The 23,916-nt window shown below is 38.9% G+C and overlaps 1 protein-coding gene across 5 annotated transcripts in view; it reads right to left on the reverse strand.

Moving 5' to 3' along the window:
* Positions 1-15,111: 15,111 nt before the first annotated feature.
* The window catches only part of CNST (consortin, connexin sorting protein), a 49,428-nt gene continuing 40,623 nt past the window's right edge, over positions 15,112-23,916 (reverse strand). For 4 of the 5 annotated variants that reach the window (XM_032682739.1, XM_032682737.1, XM_032682740.1 and 1 more), the window contains 2 exons: positions 21,091-21,226; positions 19,216-19,421 (listed from right to left, as the gene is read on the reverse strand). In XM_032682739.1, coding sequence (XP_032538630.1) covers positions 19,216-19,421; positions 21,091-21,226 — 342 coding nt within the window. Of the gene's footprint in view, positions 19,422-21,090; positions 21,227-23,916 lie in introns of all 5 variants that reach the window. The other variant, XM_032682736.1, reaches the window with a different exon arrangement.

Consider the following 23,916-nt stretch of genomic DNA (forward strand, 5'->3'; position numbering starts at 1 on the left):
TTGGATGATTTTTCTAACTCATATTAGTATTTCAGTGTTCTCCAGCAAAAACGCTCTTGAAGGTGTGGCAGACAAACGTTCTTACTAGTGTTTCCTAAAGAAAAGAAGAGCTAACATCGTGGCAGCAGCGCATCCCAAGTCTGTCTCGTGCTGACTTGTGTCTGAATAAGAACAAACGCCTCCACCTGAGCACCGACTTCGTGAGGTGGGGAGAACTGCCTGATGGCAGATAATGCCTAACCACAAGGCAAGTGCATTGATGAAGGTCTTTACTCCTTAATCACTTCTGAAACATTAGGTAAACACTTTCACAACAGCAATTATGGCCAGTCAACAGAACCTCGCTGCTGTACATAATGCATTTAACCACTCCCCCCAGAATACCTCCAGCAGCAACACAAGTGGTGCCTGAACCTACACTTGCAGCTCATGATGGTGGAACAAGGAAAGATAAGGAGAAAGCAAAAGATAAAGCACAGGGTATTAGTGAAACATATTGCAGGTTGGTGAGTGGATTAGGTTGGGGGCAGAGGTGAAAGGTTGGGCTCTGAATGAAGTGTGTTATACAGGAGAGTAGAGAGTCTGAGGGAGATATGGCAGTTCGTAGGAGCAGCACCCTTTTGTGCAGCAGAAGGGTGTCAGTACATGGATCTGAGGACCTAATGAAGGGAAAAGAACGCACTAGGAGGGAAGAGGCAGACAGAAGGTGAAACTAACCTCCTTTGACCCATTTTATGGTCTGGGAAAAAATATTGTGGTAATATCTACCAGTGCTAAAAAACAAATTAAAGTTTGAGATCTCCCTGCCCAGTTCAGTATTGATTTGCAAATTATCTGCACTTGAAAGCTCAGTGGACTTTTTATAATGCAGGCTATGTAGTTGCCCACACAGGAACTGTAAGTTAATCAGCTGGAGAGATTTACCATCAAAACACACGGCAAGTTAAAAGGTGAGTTGTCGTAGTTCCTTGCTCAGCTCAGAAACTGTGTCTGGGCTCCCTCTAGTGAGTTAAGTTGGTTTTCTATGCCCAAAGATCACTACCTGCTATCATATACCTATTGATTGACTAGCTAAATTCAAAAGCAAACACTTTCAAAACAAATAAACTGGCAAACGATCTTTGCACCTGTATGGTAATAGTTCACATCAATTCTGCCGCACAAAGCTAAGTTCTTCTTTTCAGAAGTTTCTAGAAAAGTAAAAAAGAACAAATTCAGTTTTAATGATGTTGGAGACAAATTGAAACTAAACTGTTTCCAGAACACTTGAAAAACAAAAAGCAACAGGCTTGTATAAGTTCCTACTGCAGGTAACACAAATATTTTCTAAAACACAGAAGGGAGGGTAGTAGAGGGCTTTTGACATCACAAGTGCAAAACAACTGTCAGAAATAAGGCTGGCATATGGATCAGTTTTACCCGCTATCTTACTGAATAAGCAAATGGGTGAATCACTAACTTTTTCTTTAAATTCAGACTGTTCAATTTCCTACATGAGATATGAACTCTAAAACATGCCTACTGTAAGCCTAAAGAGGAGATTATGCAATTCATTTAAGTGTCAGGATTTGGGTTCTCCTACAATAACATCCCATTTATAAACTTTGGAAAATGTTTAAAATAGTTCAATTTTTAATTTTTTTTTTAAATCTAAAATAGACAAAATTAATTCTCATGGAACATGCAGCCTGAGACATGTATGTTCTCAGCCTGCCAGTTTCATTATTTCCTCCTGGAATGAGGAATGGAAGAGGCATTTTTGTATGCAATGAGCTTAAATAGCAGAGAACTGTGGGACCCCTTGTGTTGGTTGTAACCTCTTGTCTAGACAAGCTGTGGACACCAACATTACTGTTTTCTGCTGCTGCTGTTCTCTGTCTTATAATTTCTGCTATGCTCATGGGACTGCATTTTACTGCATCCTTCAGCCACAACCACAAATTAGCTTCTGCTATATATATATTCATCTTTTTTCAAGATTGCTGTTTCACAAAAAAAAAAAAAAAATCCCTGTCTCCTAGATATGTGCCACTAACAATTTTTACAGTCCAACTCTTTTCTGGGTGCATAAGAGAAGTAGTTCCCTCATAGTTCCTGTCCTCACACTGCCCTGCCTCACTGAGAATTCATTTCCAGAGTTCTTAAATCCAGATACACATTTAGGAACGGGTATGAAGTTAATCAGAGCAGAACGAGAAGTGTTACCCCATCTGCCAAGGATGAGTGCCGTAGAGGAAGTTAATTTGCCCAAATGAGAAAGAGAATAAAGAACTGGAGCTCTGCTTTTGACATTACTGAGCAGCAATATTTCCCTGCTCACCACATCAGGCTCATCACAGACTCACCAACAGGAGTTTTGCTTGCTAGTTTTTACAAAAGATCTCAGCAGAAGGAGAAGCACCTAAAGGCTGTGGCAGTAGAAACAACTGCACTGTCTCCCCACCTCCCAGGCTAGTTCACCATTTGATCATGCACTAAAATGTTTGACTTTTTCAAAGCGGTTGCTCTACCCTGTCCTGCAAATCCAGTGGTAGTTGAGGCTTCCAAAGACAGTAACAGCCCCATTGACCAGTACTACATGCTTCCTATGATACTCAAAATTTTCTAGGTTTGGTTTAAGCTGAATGCACTGTGATACATAACAAAATATATAGCATGTGGAATGAAGGTAATTTGGAGAACCGTGATCAGATTTCATATCAGAGGAAGAATATAATGCTGAAACCATCTGGTATGTGGCTATGAAAGCAAAGAGGCATAAAACCAAGTTAATGGCAGCATGCCAGAGCCTTGTTAAAAAACAACACATCACTAAAACAAAGCAAGTGCTGATGTAGCACCACCAAAAGCTACTTAATGGGCCTGGAGGCAGAGTGCACTTATATTTCATTATGTACCTAACAGCAATACCTGCTGCAGTAAAGAAAGGTTATTTCTAATGAACACTTTCTCATTGGTGCTAGAATGATTTCATATCCATAGTAAATATTAAGAACTCTGGTTGCGCTTCTTAATCCATAATTTTTTTTTCACGACACACTGGAATTCTACTTTTTTAAAGAATTAATAATCTCCTTTAGAGGAATAAATAACAAGTGAAGTGAAGGCTGAAACTGAAACTAGGACATTTTAGCTTAAAAATAACTAATTAGGATCTAAGTATGGAAGTCACCTGAAAACAGGCAATGACTGCTCGAGAACTGTGGTTTTGGTGCCATAATATAAGAAAGATATAAAGCTATTAAAGATCATCCAAAGGAAGGCTACAAAGATGTTGAAGGGCCTTGAGGGGAAGCTGTATGGGGAGCAGAAGTCACTTGTTTTGTTCAGCCTGGTGAAGAGGAGACTGAGGGGAGACGTCATGGCAGTCTACAACTTCCTTGTGAGGGGAAGAGGAATCTCTTCTCTGTAGTGACCAGTGACAGGACCTGAGGGATTGGCCTGAAGTTGCAACAGGGGACGTTTAGGTTGAATATCAGAAAAAGGTTCTTCACCCAGAGGGTGGTTGGGCACTGGAACAGGCTCTCCAGGGAAGTGGTCACAGCACCAAGCCTGACAGAGTTCAAGAAGTGTTTGCACAATACTCTCAGGCACACGGTGTGACTCTGGGGATGGTCCTGTGCAGGGCCAAGAGTTGGACTTGATGATCCTTGTGGGTCCCTTCCAGGTGAGGCTATTGTGTGATTCCATCAGGTTCCCAGTCAGAGGCAGGTGCCGGGCGGAGCCGAACCCTCGGGACCAGTATGTGGCACTGCCCACCCGCGTGGGGCCTGGGCGGGTCACGCGGGTCTGTCCCCCGGCACGTGCCGCTCCATCCGGCTGGGGATGGCTCCCCGTCCCCGGGGTCAGGACTGCACAGTGGATGTTATTTCTTTAGATGTAAGCAGGGAGGGAATAGGAAAAACCCGAAGAACGACAAGGTGCGTAGAAGTTTTTTCAAGCAGCAGCCTAGAAAGTGCGTGCTGCACAAAGGTCAGCGTTTGTTTTGAAATAAAAATCTGGATGCTTGTTTGGATTTGAGGTTTCTGCTTATCAGCATTCTCAGAAACTACGTGTAATTTTCTTTTCATAGGAGTTCTCGATACTCTCTTCTCTCAAATCATCAACCCATACACACCCCATTTTCTCTCTCTTGAAGGAACAGTGGAGAAGAGTGAAGGAAGGAAAGTGAAAATAATTTCTGCCAAAACTAAGACTGGGGATGTACACAAAACTAGACTAAACACTATGAGGAGCACTGTTACATCTGGCCTCTTCCTTGAACAAGATTGTCTCTAGCTTTTCCCTCTGTCTTCCTCCAGTTCCTAGAAACCCTCAAGCTGTGCCCAGAGCTCACTCCCTCTGCCTCCAGCCTCCACATGTGTCTTCTAACTTACTTCCTCCTTGCATTGCCTCTGACACATCTTAAAGTGCCAAATGTGCAGAAAAAACATGGACCACAGGATTATGATCTGTAACCTTACACTTACCTGCATTTTACTGATGGACAAGAAGGGAGAGGACATCTCCTCCGCTTGATGTGGCAGCATATTACCAAGAACTCATTTTGATTCTGCACAATATCTTTCATAAATTGGAAGCACAATTTCTTGCTTGCAAATAACTAAGAAGCCGTCCTTTGTGCATGGCATTTATCTTCCTCAGATCCTCCAATGGAGGAACACTCACAAAGACTTTGGGGTTAGGGTTGGTTGCAAAACATCTTAATAACCTCTTAGTCTTTGCAATATCTGTTTTGCTGGCTAAGAGATTGATTTAACACTGTTTTATGTATATAAACAACTAGTATCTGTGTACACTGTAACAGACAATATTACTGACCCTGAAATATTTGAGTACAATGAATAGTTAATAAAAACAATCTAGTGAAGATGAGGTTTTTATATTTTACTTTCAGTTTCTGAGGCTTCAATCTTCTTAAAATATTTCTTTCTCCATAGCCACAAGGGACAGAAGTTTTTATATTAAAAAATGCAGACTATGGTAAGAATACAGACCCATTAGCTGAGACTACAAAACCACTGTTGGATCTGAGGTAAAACACAAAGGCTTGAAAACACAACAGAGGAGGCCCTTAGCTCTGATTATCAGTCTCCTAGAAAAAACTGATTCTATAAAATGCCTGAAATCTTAACTAACATATTGTATAATGGCTTAGCAGCAGGTAAGGATTCTGGACTGCATAGAGGATATCCCTAAATGACCCTTACAACTAAGGCCCGTGAGGAGTTTCTCCCTCATTCAAATCCAAAAGCTGTGGCTGTAATATTTTCAGTTTTATTCTCTCCCATTCCCCTGGGCCCTTTTGCTTTCTCCCAAGCTGAGCTAGCTTCACTATTAAATGGAGCTGCATCTCTCCCTCACTCATATAATTCCCTATGGCAGATGGAAACAGAATGGCAAAGGAGTCTGGTGGATATGGGTGGCACAAAGGTCTCCATGGACTGTTTCTAAATCCATGCTTAGAATGGGAAACAGCAGAAACATTTATAGTGACCATATTATTACAGACTTCAGCATCAATCATGGAGCAGCTACAGGAATGTTGCTCTGTGGAACCTGCCACCCTAGAAACCTGGAGTGCCTGGAGGCACTTTGGGAATTTGTCCAAGATTCCATCAAATTTCTGGCCAAGCAGCAAAACCTTGGACCTGCATCCAAATCTAAACTGTAGTCAAAAAAAAGAACTTACCTTAGGTCCACTGGAAATTATAATTAGCAACAATTGCATTTTCCTTACCTACACCAGAGGTTTATGTTGACTTAGCCGTCCAGGAAATGAGTCATTCACTGATGGAACTAGGACAAATTCCCATTCTAGGTGGAACCAAAAAAAGTCGTAGTCATCACCCTCACAGCTGCAACCTTTTCTCCAAGGTCAGTTAGATTCAGTTCCTCCCCAAAACCTGTCAGAAGTCAGAAAAAATTGCCAAAAAGCTTTGAGAGAACTGATTGCTTCTCCCAGAATTGCCAAAGTGAGAGTAAGCAAGCGAGAATCAGTCACCTACAGGGGATGGCAGGACCAGCAGGGAGCTAGCAAGAATCACTCGGATCACCTGCTTTTTAACCTGCTTTTCTGTCTTCTTTTTAAAAGGGTCACTCATTCTGTGCAGTGTAGCAGAACCAATTACACAACATGGGTTTCCAACCTCTAATTACAGCGGCTGCTTCTGCCTCAATATCGCTGGAGGGAAACATTCATGCAATGAAGCCACGGTGTCTGCGACAACCACATCATGTGCTGTGCTGATCAAATACTAGTTCATGACTAAATTTGAGTGTCACCCTTCCTGGTGGTAATTACACCTTACAATTAAAAAAGAATAATTATCAAGGCTGTGTACAAAGAAAATGTTTTCACGTGAAACAAGAACCTCAATAAGAAAAATATTGCAATATTTATTAATAATCTATAGCATATATTTTTTAAAAGTCTAATTATTTTAAGGGCCAAAAGATGAAGCTTCTGTGATAATGAATAGTCTAATTTTTCATAACTGCAACTAGGTCAACAACAAATTAAATTACCCAGCCAGCATGAAAAAGATAAATGGCAGGAAAATAAAATCTGCCATTAAAATATATTTCCAGACTCTCTTGTTAACCAGGAAGGAAAAAACCAGTAATATCAGGATGCAGTGTCATGAAAAGGAATTAGGCAGTGTCATGAAAAGGAAAAAGTCATGGTGCTTTCCAGTTTATGAAGTGCAGTGTTAGAAGAAGCAAAGAAATAAAATTTACACCAGGATAGTAAGATATAGAAACAACCGGAAGTGGTAGCAGACAGTTATGGGATTCTTTTAGTATGTCTTTTATTGAAAAAATATGAGATAGGTAGCTTGAAATTAATCCTATTGGTGTCAAATCATAACAGTAAGATCTTTTTCACTTTTTTAACACTTTTTATTTTTTTAAAGTCGAGAATGTCTCAAAGCATTTTAGTAATTTTAGGTATGTGTCAAATGTACTTGAAATCCAATTCCTCTGTGGGGTTCGCAGAAAGAGAGGGAGGGAAATTAAGCACCCTTACACCCCAGGCATGTCCTGTCAAAGTATGGGGCAGAAGTCTGGGGAGCCAGGCTGCCTTTACATTGCTATTCCCTGTAGGCAAGTACAGCATATCTAGGGGATGGAAAGAGGTCTGTCTGTGTACTCAGTGCCCCTAGTTTGGGGAGATACAGACATATACTAGAAGTAAAGCACATACAGAACCCTCATGATACCAGGACCTGTGCATTGCCAAGTAGTATGACACATACTGTGTTTTAAATGCTAATTACAATAGTAATAAAATACATACCTCCAAGATTCAAAGATCAATGACAACTCTGTACAAGAATATCTGTGCAAGAACACTTGTGAGAGTATACAGTTCTGGCTTTGTTCTAGCTAGAAATGATGTTGCAAGACTATCAAAAGCCTTCTTCCATTTTGCTATGATTTTGTTCTGGAAGAAAATAGCCTAACAGAGTGTTCTGATTTTGATGGAGATACATATTTTGAAGTAATGCAGCTCTGTTGCTGCTTCTCTGAAGAGCACAGTTTATTCAGATTGTAAAGTCAATGCCTCAAATCCCAGAAATAAGACTGCTTGGACTTTGTGATTTGGGCTTTTGGTACTTATGTATTATGATGTTGTCTTTAATTACATTAACATATCCTATTGTTTCTAGGATTCCTGTTCATGTAGTCACTGGGAAGCTATTCAGTATTCCTTTTGCCTTCCTTACTCAATGAGAGGATTCAGGTCTTAGTTGAAATGCCTCCTCCACATCAGGTTCTGTTTAAGAAACTATTCATTTGGAGTGATGGATTAGCACTAATTTAACTACAGTGTTTGAAGACTTTCTTGTAAACATTGGGAAATTGCCTTACAAAGATAGAAGACTTGATCTCTGCCAACAATTTTGCATAATTTAAGAGAAGGCTGCTCTACAATTCACATTAAACTAGTGCAATTTGAGCCAAATACAGATATCATGCATGGGCCATGGGCTGGTTTGAAGTGATTTTGAAATTCAAAGGTAGTTACACTGGAAATTTGCAGTACACCTAAATAAAATTCTTCTTCCAAAGGAGAAAAACTCAAAAGGAAGCAAGTAACTTACTGTAATGACCATATGCAGTTCTGGTGACATTTCCAGCATAGTCTATCAGTAATTAAAAAAACACTGCTTCTCACAGTAACAGAAGCAGCAGCAAGAGTCTGTGAATTTTTTTTTTGGTAGAATGAGATATTTGAGGTCGAGAGACAATGAGAAACAAGCAATAGCCTGAAGAAAGGACAATAGTTACATCCCTGGCTCCTCTCTCCCTCCCCAATTTGAATAAATTGGCAGCAATGAGTATTTCATCACAAGGAAAATCCCAGTCATGTGACCTATTTTCATCTAATTACATGACCTACCTTTCCCCTCCCCTTCCTAAAGATTTTTTTACCATTTACTCATGTGTGCCTCGGAAATCATGACTGCTGGAAAGCCGCACCTCGGTGAGATGTGCTAAGTACCCCAGCCCACAAAGGCTAACAATGAATTTTAATAGGTGCTGATAAGATTATTCATCTAATGCCCATTTCTGGTTTTCCTGTGTGACATAGGGATAGATAGCATTAAATGGTGGCTTCTCTCTATTTAGTACTCCCAGAATCAACTGAAAAGAATAGGATACGCACGGATTTGAAAAATGTGTCCACAGGAATGTACCAATAGCACTAAAAAATGAGTGCTACCTGCGGTGATCATTATCTTTTTCTATTTCTGTAAGAGATTATGATAACATCACTCTTCTCTGCCACCACCCGGGTACATTTTTGGAAGAAAATGGGCAAAAGCTATAACCTCTACCTTCTGCACAAAAACCTACAAGGAAGTCTCTTCTAAAAGGGAAAAAACCCACAGAACCACCAGGAAAGACGCACAAATTTCTCTGCAGTCAAGGGCAGTTTCCATAGCTAATACCTGTGACAGAAGGATGCTTCTGGAGGTGGCTGCCCTAGGGAATTTCTAGGTTGTGTTTGTACCAGAAGGTGTAACTTCATTTGGCTCATTTCTTCCTTTATGTGAGCCTCCCCACATTATTTTCAAGATTTCCAGTGAATAGCTTGTGATGAGCAATTTCTCAGTGAACTCGAGAATCTAAATCACTAAATTTATCTAAATCACTAAATCCCAACTAATCCTGACACTCCAGTGAGTCACAAAGTAGCAAAAAGCTTAATTGCTATAAATGCGAATAGTATGGGGGACAGACTTTCAGATTCTCTCTTAAAGCTTTTATTATGAACACTTTAAAAAACAGCCTGATCATTATTTTCCAGTCTGTTTCTGCCCACACACCCCCCCTCCACACATCCCAGAGACCATTGATCATATTAAGACCATTAATAGTATAAAGTGGGAAGGACCAACAAGTCTGTGCTCCGCAGATACCAGAGTCTGAAGTCCATCAAGTAACTGGCTTTACCCCTTACTCCCATATGACAATGCTAGGATGCAAACCCAGTTTTACACCTAGCTTAAAAATAGCTGTAAAATCTCACAGTATAGTCATTATGATGCTAAAGCCATCCCCCCAAAAAATTAAAACCTGTTGCAATTTCTTCACCTGATGGCACAGCACAAAAACTGGCAGGAATACTAAAGTGTATCTCCCTATTTTTCAATACTTCTGTCCTATAGCAGCTCTGAAGCAGCTATCATATTCATCAGCGAGTTCCTGATACTGCTTAAAGTGTTTTACTTCTGAAATTACCATGACTCCACTCACTATAAGGATCATTAGAATGCGTATTGCTACATAAACCAAAGGGAGCATTAAAGGAGAATTGTCCCCGTTACATGGACAGGGTACTGAAATACAGGAGAATTATGTGATGTGCTTAGGACCATATAGAAAATTTGTGGGAGAGCTAACAATTAAATTAAACTCTCCCAAATTCCAGTTTTGTATTCTTATCACTTAATCAACCCTCTCTCTCAATTGCTTCAAGCCTACTTCAGCCTTTTTCAGCCACAGCCTTTTTCTTCTCTGGCCGTATCAAAAAAACACTGAACCAATTAGTTAAAAGGGATGTCGTTCAGGGGCAGAAATAAAGATTTGAGGAAAATAAAATAGAAAAGAATATAGGGGCAGACCTGGAAAGAAAGTGATCTTCTATGTTACACTGCAGTTCAGAGCAGAGACAGAAAAAAATAGTTTTAAACTTGCCCTGTCTGTGTCCTAGTGTAAGCTGTTAAACCATATTTGAATTCATGATTGTGATGCCAAGTGCTCTGTGATGGTAAGTGCCACAGAATGTAGCATTTTTTCCTTAAGAAACTATTTGAAGTCTGCCCTTCTTGATCCTATTTGAGTGATATTGAAATCCTGAGGCAGTCTCAGCAGCGTTCTTTCCATTCAGAACTTTCTGCAAGTATTTTCAGAGTTGCTATGACGTTCCTGTTCAGGGATCCTAAAGCCTTCAGTCCTCATACTACATATTTCTATTTCTATTCAGCAGGTTTAGATTCTTATAACATTTTTGGGAGCGCTTGGGATAGCAATTACTTTGAAATACTCCTGAAAGGACCACAGGACATAGTGTACAGTCTCTTCTATGCTGAACTGTAGGCAAACCAACTTCAGGCTCAGATCCTGAAGAAGAACATTTGATCTGCAGTTTTGGAGTTTCATGACTGAAACTCCAGATGTCTTTACAGATGACTTTACTGTTCCATTTGGCTTTGAGAGATCTGCAGCTGCTGGTCATCTCTGTGGTCAAAGGAGCAAAGGGAAGAATACTTGCCTCCCTGGCTGCTCTGTACCGGGACAATGGTAGCTGTGAAAAGTCCCAGTACAAAGACGAACAAACTGCCAGACTGAGCTGGCAGTGTGGGTGGGCTGTGCAAGGCTTGCTCTGCATTGCAAAATTCAGCTAATTCCCTGAAAATAGTTTCATCATCCTACCACATGAGACAGTGGGGATGGTTCCTTTTAATGGAGCTGTTTTATAATACATGAGTCATTTATTGCTAATGGCCATCTATTTTGCCTTCGCAGGTAAACCATGGGCTATTACCCAGTGAATTGACTCAGAAAAGTAATGCTGTATTTATAGAAAAATATAAGAGAGAGTACATGCCAAAAAAAAAAACCCAACCCAAAACATTGTGTAATTTTCTTCTTTGCCTTCAACTAAGAGAAAGCTTTCAGCAATACAAAAATTGAAATGAAAAAAGGGTTATTAAAGGCATTTTGAGGGACACCAAGAACATTTGAAATTATTTTCATCTTTCACATTTGCAGACAGTGATGACAACATCCAGTTCATGGTCAAAACATTTCTGTGCCTCACAAGAACTTTATTTCTTCTGGGAGGCAGGGTCGAGTGACTGCGACTTCTTTCCACATCGCTTTGTTTCCTCACTCTTGGCACAGGGATAGGTATTGTGTGAAGCCCAGCAGAGTTGCAAGATTGTGGCCTGATTAGGATTCTCAGCAGGGCTCATTCTGCTGAGCATTGTTACTTTCCTGGTACTTAACAGAGCATGAGTAGTAAGGGTTAGATGGTGAAACATGAAGTGACTACAGACAGCTTGAGCCTCATTTTCTGGTAATAGGAGTTGCTATTATACTTTGTGTTCCCATGTGGTCTGTTGATACCATTTGCTTTAATACACATAAATAGCAACCAGCTACCATGGCTATGATGATATCAAGTACTAAAAATATGCTAAAATGGCATTTAGACTTAGTGCTGCATACTAGAGAGGAAATTCATCCCTTGAATAAAATTGATTCTTTAAGATCACCACAAAATTTATGAGAATATAAAAATATCTTAAAGTCTTAAAAAATACTATGACCAAAAGGTACTCATTTATCTTCCCTAATTTGTGTTGTCCTAGAGGGAACTGGTAACAGACAAAAGATCAGAAGATAGGATTTATAAGCTCTGGTCCTACTCTGCTTCTTCCTGCTACATGACCTTGTACAAACCACTTTAATTCCTCCTAAGGAGTCCTACAAAGAATTCAGCAATATTTTAACCCTTAGTCCTTTTTCTTCCCTGATGTCATTAAACAATTGTGCTTTTTTTTTCCATTTCTGTAAAATCTCATGAAATAAACCCTGTCACTGATGGGGGGTTTCATTATCAGAAATATTTTTTAACCTTTAAGAAAAAAAAATTTTCATATTTGATCTAAGGTTGTTATGATACAATTTCTGCAGCCTTTTTAGCCATAAGATACTTGGTATTTACCTTTTTACAACCTTGAGAAGTTGTTTCCCCTTATTTAATTTACTAACTTCTACATAAAAGTCTCAATCTTCGAGAAGTCAGTGAGAAACCTCAGTAAAATTTTTTTTTTTATAACTCTTTTCAAATATAACCTTTTCTATTATTTATGGTGAGTCTTTTTGAACCAAGCTTGCCAGCTTCTCTGATGGTAGATACTTATATTGACTGTACTGATATTGCTGAAACTGACTGTATAGATCCTTAGTGATTCAAATGTTCCACTCCCTTTTTTTTGCTGCAAGTCCTTTCTATAGTGCACTGAATTCAGCTAGCTCAGGAAAAGTAGTGTGAAAATATTCTTGCTACTCTCATAGCCTCAGAGACCATCTACCAATTTCATTAGAAATTCTGGCAGAAAAGCTGTACAAGCATGAGGATTCTCAGCATCACGTGGCAAGATGTATATTTTCTCTGCCATAAAAACCATTAATTCCTACTTCTGGGGAAGAAACAGAGGAATTGGCTTAATGCTGTCTTTCTCTAAGAAAAAGATATGAAAAACCCCTGATGAATGGTTCCTAGATGAAAGGGTTTTTTTAAAAGAAAGTACATTTTTAGATGAAAGGTTTACATGGAAGTAACAATATCCTCATGCTGCTCAACTTCTAGCACATATATGCTTTCAGCACTTCTGATCCAGGCACTACCTTCTCGTGCAAGGCTGCCAGCTCAGGAGAACAGAATGACTTCTGGCCAGCTTAAGGAGTGCACTACTGGAACCATTGCATGAGCTTCCATGCATTGCAAACAGCAGTTGTAGAATCTGGACATGTTTTAGCAAAATTGGGAAAACTGGTCAAGTTTTCTCATCACAGTACTTGGCACATGGCACTTTCTGAAAAACATACAGCTCTCACTCTGAAAGTTGTTTTTGGTAACAGCTTTAAATTTGATCAGACTATGAAAGCACAATGGTGGGGCTTAAACTCATTTTCACTGCCAGGCAATGAAATGGGACACAATCATTAACTGTCACTTGTCAGAAGTGCTACTGGAAACTTCCCAACAGCCTAACAAATGAGTCCTACATCAGGGGCCCAACTTGGCTAAAAGATGACACTTTGCCAGACAGTTCCTTGGCAAAAAGCAGAGGGAGAAAGCTGATGGATCTGTTGTCATGTGAAGATGAATTCAAACTTGTTTCCAAAAAAGAGCAGCTTAACAATTTTAGATTAATGGAGGACTTTGGTCTAGTATTGGACATGCCTTAGAAATGTTGGATGTGCTTCAGTGCTGTCTCTACATTTTTTATTTTAGAATATTTGGCATATTAAAACTTCAAGATGAACCCAAGTGCACAATTTTTGCTGAAATTCACTGGTATCAATTCTGTAACAACTGTCAGAGAATGCATGTACTCCCCATCATCACTTTCTTCAAGAGATAACCACAATTTTTGGACATTACTGAATGCAGTAAACCCTGGGGTCATGTTATGACAAACAAGAGTTACCATGAGATTTAATTCAAAGTAATACGAATCACAAATAATATAAAGGAGTCTTAAAAAAACCTCAAAGTATAAAAACTTCATTTTTAAAAAAGGACTTAATAGTTAAATATTTTAGGCTTCCTTGGGTAGCTGTTTTAGAGAAAAATATTTAGATGATTTCATTAAGGCACATGGATGTCAGCATGTGATCCTTTAAATACCAGCTATTTAAGAGTAGTACAAGAATCAGCAGAAATTCTGAAATCCCTGCTATACACTAATGAACCAGTGATAGTCATTAATAGTTTTTAATGAATAGTAGTTGTACTTGCTATTTCAGTTTTGCCTGTGGCCTCACTGCTGATTTCTAAAACTTAATATTGAATTTGAGAGTGTAAGGGAGAAGCATAGAGGATCCCTATTCTAATAGAAGAACACTGGATCCCTGTTAGGAAAGAAGAATCTGTGGACAAGAAAGTGAGAAGGATCAGAGGGACAGTGTTAGAAAACACAGTGTATAGCCTGGAGAAGGGATTGCTTTTATGAAGATGTTACTAAGAAGCTCTCTCACAGCAGTGTGTATCAGGAGAATGAGAGACAACATATAGAGAGATTAGACAGGGTATAAAGAAGAACTTTTTCACTCTGAGGACAGCCAAGCAGAAGAATACGCCCAGGGAGGTTGTACAATCTCCATCCTTGGAGGGTTTCAAGACCCGATTGGATAAAGCCCTGAGCAGTTTGGTTTGATCTCAGTTGACCCTGCCTTGTGTAGAAGGTTGGACTAGAGACTTTCTGAGGTCCCTTCCTAACTCAATTACCTTATGGTCCTGTGAATGATTAAACACATGCTATTCCATACTGGGAAAGAAATGGTAAAGGGGGAGGGAGACCGAAGGAATAAAAGCAGGTGGAGGAGTGTTGCAGAATGTAACACTGGCATGCTCCTGTTCAAATCACAGGCTTCTGGGTTGGGTTGCGTTGCAACCCTTTGGGTTTTTATTTATTTAATTGAGCTCAGAGGGCAGGATGTCCTGTAACCACCATCCAGGTCACCCCCTACTTACTAGGAATTCTGAAACTTACCACCTGTCCATTTGTTTTTATGATGATGCAGTAAGGCAACATTTTAGTACTTGAAACCCACCTGTCTAGAGGAACAAGGCTCTGTGAGGAAGCTAGGTTTTCATTTAACTATTGAAACAAAGACAAATCAACCAACCCAGGAAAACTACACCAAAAACCAGACCAAACCTTACATGTTTTATCCTCATTTTCCATTCTGGTTTAGGCTTGACCATTAAATTTTTACTGGAGGTACTGCTCATTTACTTCAATTTCACAGAAAACCTTCTCAGTCTTTCTAGACATTTAGTAATCACAGTATCCAAAAAGGTTAATGTATTTTCTTTGGGACAGTTTTTATTTTTTTTGCTACAGTATTTAAATTACAAGCTTGGGTGATGATTTCAAAGACAATTACTTACTCCTTTTGCTAAAGGAAGCTTAAATTAAATTTGTTACAAATAGTTTTGATTCCTTTCAGATGTTCTTGGTTTTACATTACAGTACAAAGCAAGCAAACATTCCTTTAGGAGGGTAACATCCCTTTAAGTTATTAAGTGGAACAGTACCCAGTTACACAAGAATCTGGACTTCCAATGTACTCTGCTTATGTGATAGTTCAAACTTGCCCTTTACTACTGAAAACCCTAAACAAAAGTTTCCCTTTTTGTTATACTACTTCTTACTGCTTGTCACCAGGGCTATGCATTTTCCAAGTATGAAAGCAAAGATAATGAAAAAAATTTAAAACACAGGCTGTGTCTAGATCACAGACTTCTGCTGGCATATCTGGGCTATGGAATCTCTGCTTTCTTACACTAATCTTGAAAACAAGCCTGTAGTATAGTGTGGTTATGCTACATCACAGTGCTTTTTTTTGGTGTAGTCTAGGCTATTTGGGGTGAGTGCTTTACTTCTGTTGTCAAAAAGCTCTTTTTTGGCAGCATATGCTGAATCTACATCAAAAGTCTTATTGTTTTTTCTTTATCACAAGAATCTCTTCAAAAAAATTATGGTCAAAGACTAAACAGGAAGTTGGGGGTTTCTAGTAGAATGCTGCAGGTGATTAAGTGGCCACAACTTCTCTGAAGGTACTAGCAGCCTAAAATCCAGTCATATTTTAAGAAATTACTTTTAACTACTGTCAAGTACAGAACCATTCTCCGAATTTTCCTACCAACTACAAATGGTTTTATGCCAGCATAGTATGTTTCTCCTACTGCCAAGCAGAGCAGCATGAAGACAGTGTCAGGGAAGGAAACAGAACAAATAAGAAGTTGTACACAAAAGGCTTTTAAATGCACCAAGTATGCGTGAGGGAGAAGTCTTTTTCCTCTATTTTCTTCCTCCTTAAAAAATCTCAGCTGTTGTTTGCTATTATTTTACCTCAAAATACTCAGAAAAGAGGAATAACTGCTCAAATCCACTATTCCTTTTCACTTGGATTTACTTGACTGTAAGATCCTAACCCCTCAGGTCACCCAGGTGGAAGCAATGTCACCAGTAGTCTAAAGGACAGAGTATATAGGAAGGCCAATATCAGGCCTACCCACACACTCTTTGGAGTTCCAATGCAAAGCAAATTTTGTTGTGTTGGTAACTACAAGTTTGATAATGTACTACAAACCATGCAATCTATTTGCTCCAACAGAATTGTCACACGAACCAACAATTTATATCATCAGCTTTTTATAAAGGAATGCCAACAGAAACTGGATACTTGGTTGCAACTGAGAAGTGAGCAGCTCAGATAAGGAGCTGGACAGCCTATGTGTGTGTGCCATTTCTGCTCCTCCAAATCCTGAGAGACTTTGCAGGTGTGGTACCTTGGCATAGGTTGGGAAGGTTGGAGAGGTTCTCCAAGTTACAAGTATAAGGTAGCTAAGTTACACAGAACACCTGGTCACTCATTTTTCAAGGGGCACATGTTGGTAAAGTGGTGCCCAACCTCCTCATGATCTTCTCAGAGGCAGTTCTGCTGATATTAGTGACTGCGCAAGGAATATAGCACAAAGCGAACATACCAGGATTTGGACCACTGATTTGAAACTGAAATCCTTATTAAAAATTGCTTTGACTTTAAATAGCTTTAGAGTTTTAAATAAAATAATTATTTTAAAATAGTTTTAATTAAATGAACCTAGAAGTAGAGGATCCTTGGCCTCCATGTCTGATAAATTTTCAAATAAATAGATCTATATATACTTCTTGATCTTTTTGGTGATGAAATGCACAAAAAGTTTAAAAAATTTTTTTAACCTGAAATCAACAGTTGTCTCCTTAGGAATAAACTTAATATCCTGAAACAACGCAAAGTTACAGAACCCAAAATACATTCTAATTACACAATCACTATAAATACATATTTTAACTGAATGCATGCGTTTTAATTACTCTGTGAGTAAATTACCAAAAAAGAAAATTAAGATTCTCTTTAAAAGATGAACTAAATAAATAAACAAATAAACCCAGAATTCAAATAATAAACTGAACCAGCCAGTAACACTTTAAAATACAAGTGTGTCTTTCCCTTTCTCCTTTAGATAGCCCAGCATTATAATACTCTGAGGACAACAAACAAAAAAATATATCAAACTACTGTTCTCAAGTTCATTCTGAAAGCAAAAGTTTTCATTACTTTGGGCATTTTAAATTTGCTAGCTTAATATAAAGCTGCACGCGAGGCTCCGTAGGGTATAAATAAACTAAGCCTTCACAGTGAAAACAAAAAGAGAAATCATACATGCAGTTTATTCTAGAAAAAACATGATTTTAAATTTCACTTTAAAAACCCGTTAAGTGTAACAGTGCGTTAGGAACAATCAAGCTCACTAGAGGGACAATTTACTTGCAAATGCCAGAAAGCATGATCATTTAACGTTATAGTTCTGAGTAGCATTTTGAAGATTTCACTTCGTAGCATTTTACAAAACAATATCCTAAACCTGAACACACTGCATCATACAATGTTAGTAAGCATGAAATCATGGAGTGGAGTGAAGCGGATCCCTCAAAAATGCTGTTTCCTGAGGTGTAAAGGAATTGTTTCACACTTCAGCAGGGCTAGACCACTTTGCTCTGTGCAAGGAGAATTGCCACATTTTGACCAGAGTGTAGGTCAAAGGCCTGTGTATCTAATTCTCACCTTCACTGTCCTGTCAGTGTTTCTTTCACATACCACCACACAGGGAGGGCTGAGCACCAAGCAATAGAAATACCCATTTAAAATGACTCCTTGTATTGATCTAAATTTGTTTGTATAGCTAATAGAAAAAGATCAGATTTTACAGTACAGGTCTCAGAATTGCAGGGCAAATAGATTCAAATGTGCTTTATCTGCTGGAACAAGTGACCTAGACCACTAACATACTCACCACATCTGTGGTGAGCCTCTGAATCTCTTCTGTTGGATCAGTCGCTCTTTACATAACATTCATTCATTGAGAGAGGCTGCAGCCACACGGTTCTGAGATTCTGTGCACTCATTTGGGAGGAATCAGACATGAGCCCTAATTGCAATAAATATTCATAGACAAAGGCAAGGATCATTATTCCCCATTTATGGAGGAGAAATTGAGGCACAAAGTGATTACTCAAAGTCAGTGACATGGCTGGACAGAAAAGCCAGTTAGCCCCACACCTTCTACCAGGTGCTTTAAAATTGGCCAAAGACACTTGACTATTTAATATGAATAATTTACTAAACATCCTACTTTTGTTTCTGTGTTTAGTGAAACTAATGATTTCTTTTTTAACCCTCCATTTCTAAATCAACCCATACAATACTGAGAGTAGAGGTCCAGGAAATTCAGTGAAATCTGCCAGCAGATTTATCCCACTCATGATATTCACTGCAAGCTATAGATACAGGGTCAGCCTGGTAATCACCAAATGAGGGCTCCATGAATGCTACTGCAGTCTTCTCACTCCACCAAATAATTACATGGCTCACCAGGAGAAAAAAAATGGAGAAAAACAGTAAGACTTAGAAGAAAAATAATGTTTCCATAAAACACAGACTTATTGCATGATAGCTGGAGGCAACACCTTTGCACAAACAGCTGTAAATTAAAGCTGTCCTTTTGCTAAGCTTCCAGAGATTGCTTACACAATGTGTGGCAATGGGAGAGAATATAGAAGATAGTTAATTTTCTTCTTTCTTCTTCACTTGCTCAAGTTGATGAAAAGTGACTTGCCTACTCTCAAAAGGGTATGCTCCCATACCACACTGCTACAATTGTGAACAGATGTGAACATTTTGCCACCTGATTGCTAAACTAAAATTTTCTTGATTTCTAAGTAAAAGTGAAAGTATATCAACAAATACACATCACCCGCAGGTGGCAACTGTTAGAGAACTTGAAATCACAATTTTTTTCTACCCTCTCCAGTAACCATTGGTGAGCTCTTGATGTGCTGTTCCTGCTCATTTCAACTATGAGAAGGCTATCCAGTGTTTAAGTTCTTCCATACGCTGCAATATCTGTGTATAATAGAAATCCATGTTGGCAGCAAAATCAGTACACACAGGGGATTCCATGTCACCAAAGGTACAGTACAGTGCAGTTCCTCCAATGCTAAGGAAAACAGTTGCTATGCACAGCAGAATCAGCAAAATACAGGAGCCACCAGATACTTCATCTGTAAATAAGAGCAGAAAAGGTGAAAAAGGATGATATACAAAGCAATACAAACACATGCAAGAAAACCTGAGAAAAGTTTTTACCACAAATGGGTCAGGAGGTAAACCCACTTAATAATGCTCATGTGTCAAAATGACCAAAGTACAGAGCAGTAATTGTATGTTTCTCAGCCTTTTCAGAAACCTAATTATATAGCTTCATTTCTGCAGTCTGTGTACCTGTCCTTGCTCATATCACTTGTGGACGCATTCCACACAGAAGCAAAATGCGCTCACCTATGAGAATGCCACACAGCCAAAGCCTTCCTTCATGGAAATAGTTGACATGAAATGAAAGCTTTGAAACTAAAACAAATAGAAACACTCTTGCTTAATTTGTAATGACACTGACTGTGCTACCATGAACTGCTTGTGTTTCCTCTCACATTTTGGCTGTAAGGACAGAGACAAAACCTTCAGGGTAATGTGAAGGGTTATTTTACATTTCAGTTATTCTCTGCTACCTCTTTCCATGATTGTTTATTACAGAGTAAGAGCAGTACAGAGGTTGCAGAGATGCTGCTACATCCTCACAACCTCACTTATAATTTTACTTTGGCGTCAGATTACTTTGGTAGTCTGCACATAAAAACAACATCTGCATCTTCTGTTATATTGACGTGGCTCTACGAAAATTTCTGAACTCCCTTCACTCTACATCAGGGAGAAGAAACAGTGCAAAAGAAGAAAAAAAGAAGAAAGATTCATGTGCTTTTTTGTGCGTGTTTGAAATCAGATTTGAAATAATAGCAATAGTAGTATAAAACAACTTTCCTTTTGAATCACTAAATCCTTGGGGAAAAAATCATAGAAGAAACTCTAATTGAAATTTTATTTAAAACACAAATACTTTTAAAATAATTTCAAGAAAAAGATGGGATACGCTCTCTTTTAGGCTGTGAATGTTTTAGACATGCTTAATGCACTATTAAACACTAATTAATACCATTTAGTGGCTGGCATACATGGTAGATATAGAAAGTACTATCATTAGCAACCAAAAGTATTTTTCTTAATATCTCTTTAGTTTGAATAATAGAGAACTTAAACTCCAAGAAAAGCAGAACAAAATAACATACTGTATTTCTCATGAGGCTATTTAGCCCATCAAAAATGTGGTAGGGTGTAAAGCCAAATTTAATGATGGCTAGCAAATATGTATGGATATTAAATTATAAAGCAAGGTTAAAGTCCTGGTCTACTAGAAAGGATTGGAAAGCTACTGGTGGAAGAAGGACAACACACTGTTTCTTCTGCATCCCTCTTTACCCACACGGTAAATGGATTTACAGAGAAAGCTTACACCTCCCACCCTCTAAGCAATAAACATTAATGAAAGAACTTCCATTAGCTGCCACTTGCAAATCATTCAGTCAGATGAAAAAAACTGGGACTTCATTCTCAGACAAGCTTTAAAATGGAAGTGTGTTTATTGTATCCTTCTGTAGTCTTGTTACCCAAACCTGGTAGAGATTAATAATTGTTGATCAATCACCTTTACTTATTAATTAAGTTGAAAGAAACCAAGACAGTATGTTCAATGAATGCCTGCTTTGCTCTTGTGAATAAAAAGATCGACGCCATTTGCACCTCAAGAGTGCAATCCATGAATTAACAGCTTTAAATTACCTTGATCCAATGTGTCTTCCATTTCTTGGAATCGCACTCTTCTCTTTGTTTGTCTTTGCTGGACTTGAGAAATTGTTTTACCGTCCCTGTCATCTCTCTTCTTTAGTATAGACACCAATCCTTCCGCTGGAGCAATCTATCAGGAGAGTCAGCGAGTGGTACAACAGATGTAAGAAATTGAAGCATGAGCTCTATTTAACAATGACTTAGGGAAGAAATGAGCTAAACGGTTAATAAATGTTTTCCACTCTACTTTCCTTAAACATTGCAGCACTTGTGAAACCTCCCTCTTGAAAACATCAATTACTTAACATACAGGACAGCTGCAGTATCATTCCACTGTTCACTGACACTGTTTGCCCTTAAGTGTTACCAAAGTTAAATATGCACACATTTACTATTTGGATCATCCTTTGTGTTCGCTGCAACAGTTCCTTTGTAAGCTCGCATGGGTTGGGGAGTGATGAGGCAGATTTTGTCAAAAACACTATCATCAGAGGGCAATAAGAAGTCAATGACACACTGCTGCTGCCTCTCCAAAGATATAATCCTGCAGAGACCATCAAATACTTATTGCAAGATTAATTTTCCAGCACTGCAATTGGTTCCCCAGAGTGGACAAGCAGCTACAGTGGGGCTACAAAACCAAACAGAGAGAACAACAGGGAAAAAGAAAGCTTCAATGCTCTGGATAGATTCCAGCTCCACATTGTAATAAGCTCTCTGGATACAGCAGCAGTTCAAAAATCCTTCCCTACAGGCTGGTCATCCAAACAGCTTGCACAAACAGCGATACAGTCAACAAGTCAATAAGCCATAACTTCTCTTTTGTTTGCTATAGCATTTGGACTAGTTGCAAGAGTATATGCTAAGCCATACTGGCATGAATGAGCAGTCTGTAACTTCCTAGTTATTAGAGAAATGAAAGTAGGTGAAGTATCAGGAGACAAATGCTTTCCTAAGCAAGTAGTTCCCGGTGGGCTAGAAATAAACAGAAATTAAAATAAGAAGCATGTTTAGACATGCTCTTTTTTTATCTTGTGAGCATCTTTACCTTAAAAAAAGACTTAATAATTTCTTCCTAGAACTTAGTAGGGCTTTTTAAAACTCATTCTGTAGATCAGCAATAACATTTGTTAAATTGAAAAGTAATACGTATTCATTTGTGCTACAGATGAAACATCACATTTACAACTGTTTGCAACTCCTCTATAAGGAGATGACCCCAAACACCTGCAATTTTCACAAATACTCAAAAAACCCCAACTTTCCAAGTAACACCGTAGTTGCAGACAACTGACTGCTTAACTCTACCTGTAACAGAATTAAGTTAGAAGAGCACCCATAAAAACTTATTTGCATTGCAATTCCAAGAGCTGTAGAAAAACTGAAAAAAAGTGACTTCATAACTTATGCCCGTAAACATGCTTCATGCTATGAGTTTATATAATGCCTGCTGTAGTAAGAGAGATGGTGGACTGAACAAAGCAAAGAGACAGAGCACAATCCAACAGGCACCAACTTTGGCATTTGCAACATTTTAACTGATAAATTCGGCAATTACACATAGAAGTCTGTAGTCTGGCAGTACTTTGTAGCCCTCAAATGGACAGATGAGGTTACCTTGCACAACTTACAGAGCTGGATACCGTGGGTGTATGCCTACATGCCTAATAATTTTTCCCAAAATTCCAACTGAGAGGATAAAATTGATCTCTGCCACACTACCACTTTTGATACCCACTTTCCTTTTTGATTATCTTCTCAAGAGTTTGAATGGATTATTTAATGAATATTTAGTGAAAGTGTGGAGGTGGCAGAAATAAAGTCAGTCAACATACACAGGACCAGTATTTGGCACGAATGAACCAAAAATAATGGTCTGCAAGAATCTCATCACAACAGACAAGCACACTGAGCTGAGGCTTCTACTGGTAATGTCAAATTAGCCTTGCAGAACCACTACAAAAATTTAAGAGGCCAGCAGGAAAAGCAACACTTAAACTTCTTTGTTGTGACAATGAAGGGGGATCATGTAGGAGTGCTTTAATTTGACTTATTTATTTGGGAGGGTGGAGATGAAATGATGTCCTTTAGAAGAGTAGATTATTTTAAGCTTCTGCTTACATCATTACTTTCATAAAGAGGATCAATGGCTCCTCCCACACCACCCACACAGCAGGCTAGCTGTCGCCTGGCACGCTTGTTCCCAAGTGGTTCGGACTGCACTAGGTGGGAATGTCACCCAGGGACAGCAGGGCATTCATACTGGTCTGCCCTAAGACTAGAAGTGGCGGCCTAGTCATCATTTCAAACTAAGGCACTTCATTTTGTCGGTTGGCTCATGGTAGTTTCTGAATTACTGTGTCACAAACTCGGTCTTCTCCAAGCTTAAAACCAGAGGACTATCCTTGACAGGATTATGTGGAAATGTGTTTCAGTGATTACAGTTACATAAAAGGCTTGTGGAGGAAAGCCTTGCTACAATGAGGTTCATTTACTTTTCCTGTCAGCCTACATGGCTATGTTTCAGGATTTACCTTAAGTGTATAAAGAACTAATTGACACAGCGCAGGTTCCTCTATTCTGAACATTTTCTTTTGCTTAAAAAGGGGGAGTAAGTGCTTTTGATTTTTCAATAAACAGAGTATAGTTAGTGTTACTCTCCTACCCCAGCAAAAACTATAGGCTGTATTTTGAAAAATGGCCCCTTTACATATGTACTTCATACCTAGAATAGAATCATAGAATATTCTTAGTTGGAAGGTACCCACAAGGATCATCAAATTCCAGCTCTTGGCCTTGCACAGGACCATCCCCAAGAGT

This window comes from Chiroxiphia lanceolata, chromosome 3, assembly GCF_009829145.1.
Source record: "Chiroxiphia lanceolata isolate bChiLan1 chromosome 3, bChiLan1.pri, whole genome shotgun sequence".
Classification (NCBI taxonomy): Eukaryota; Metazoa; Chordata; class Aves; order Passeriformes; family Pipridae; genus Chiroxiphia; species Chiroxiphia lanceolata.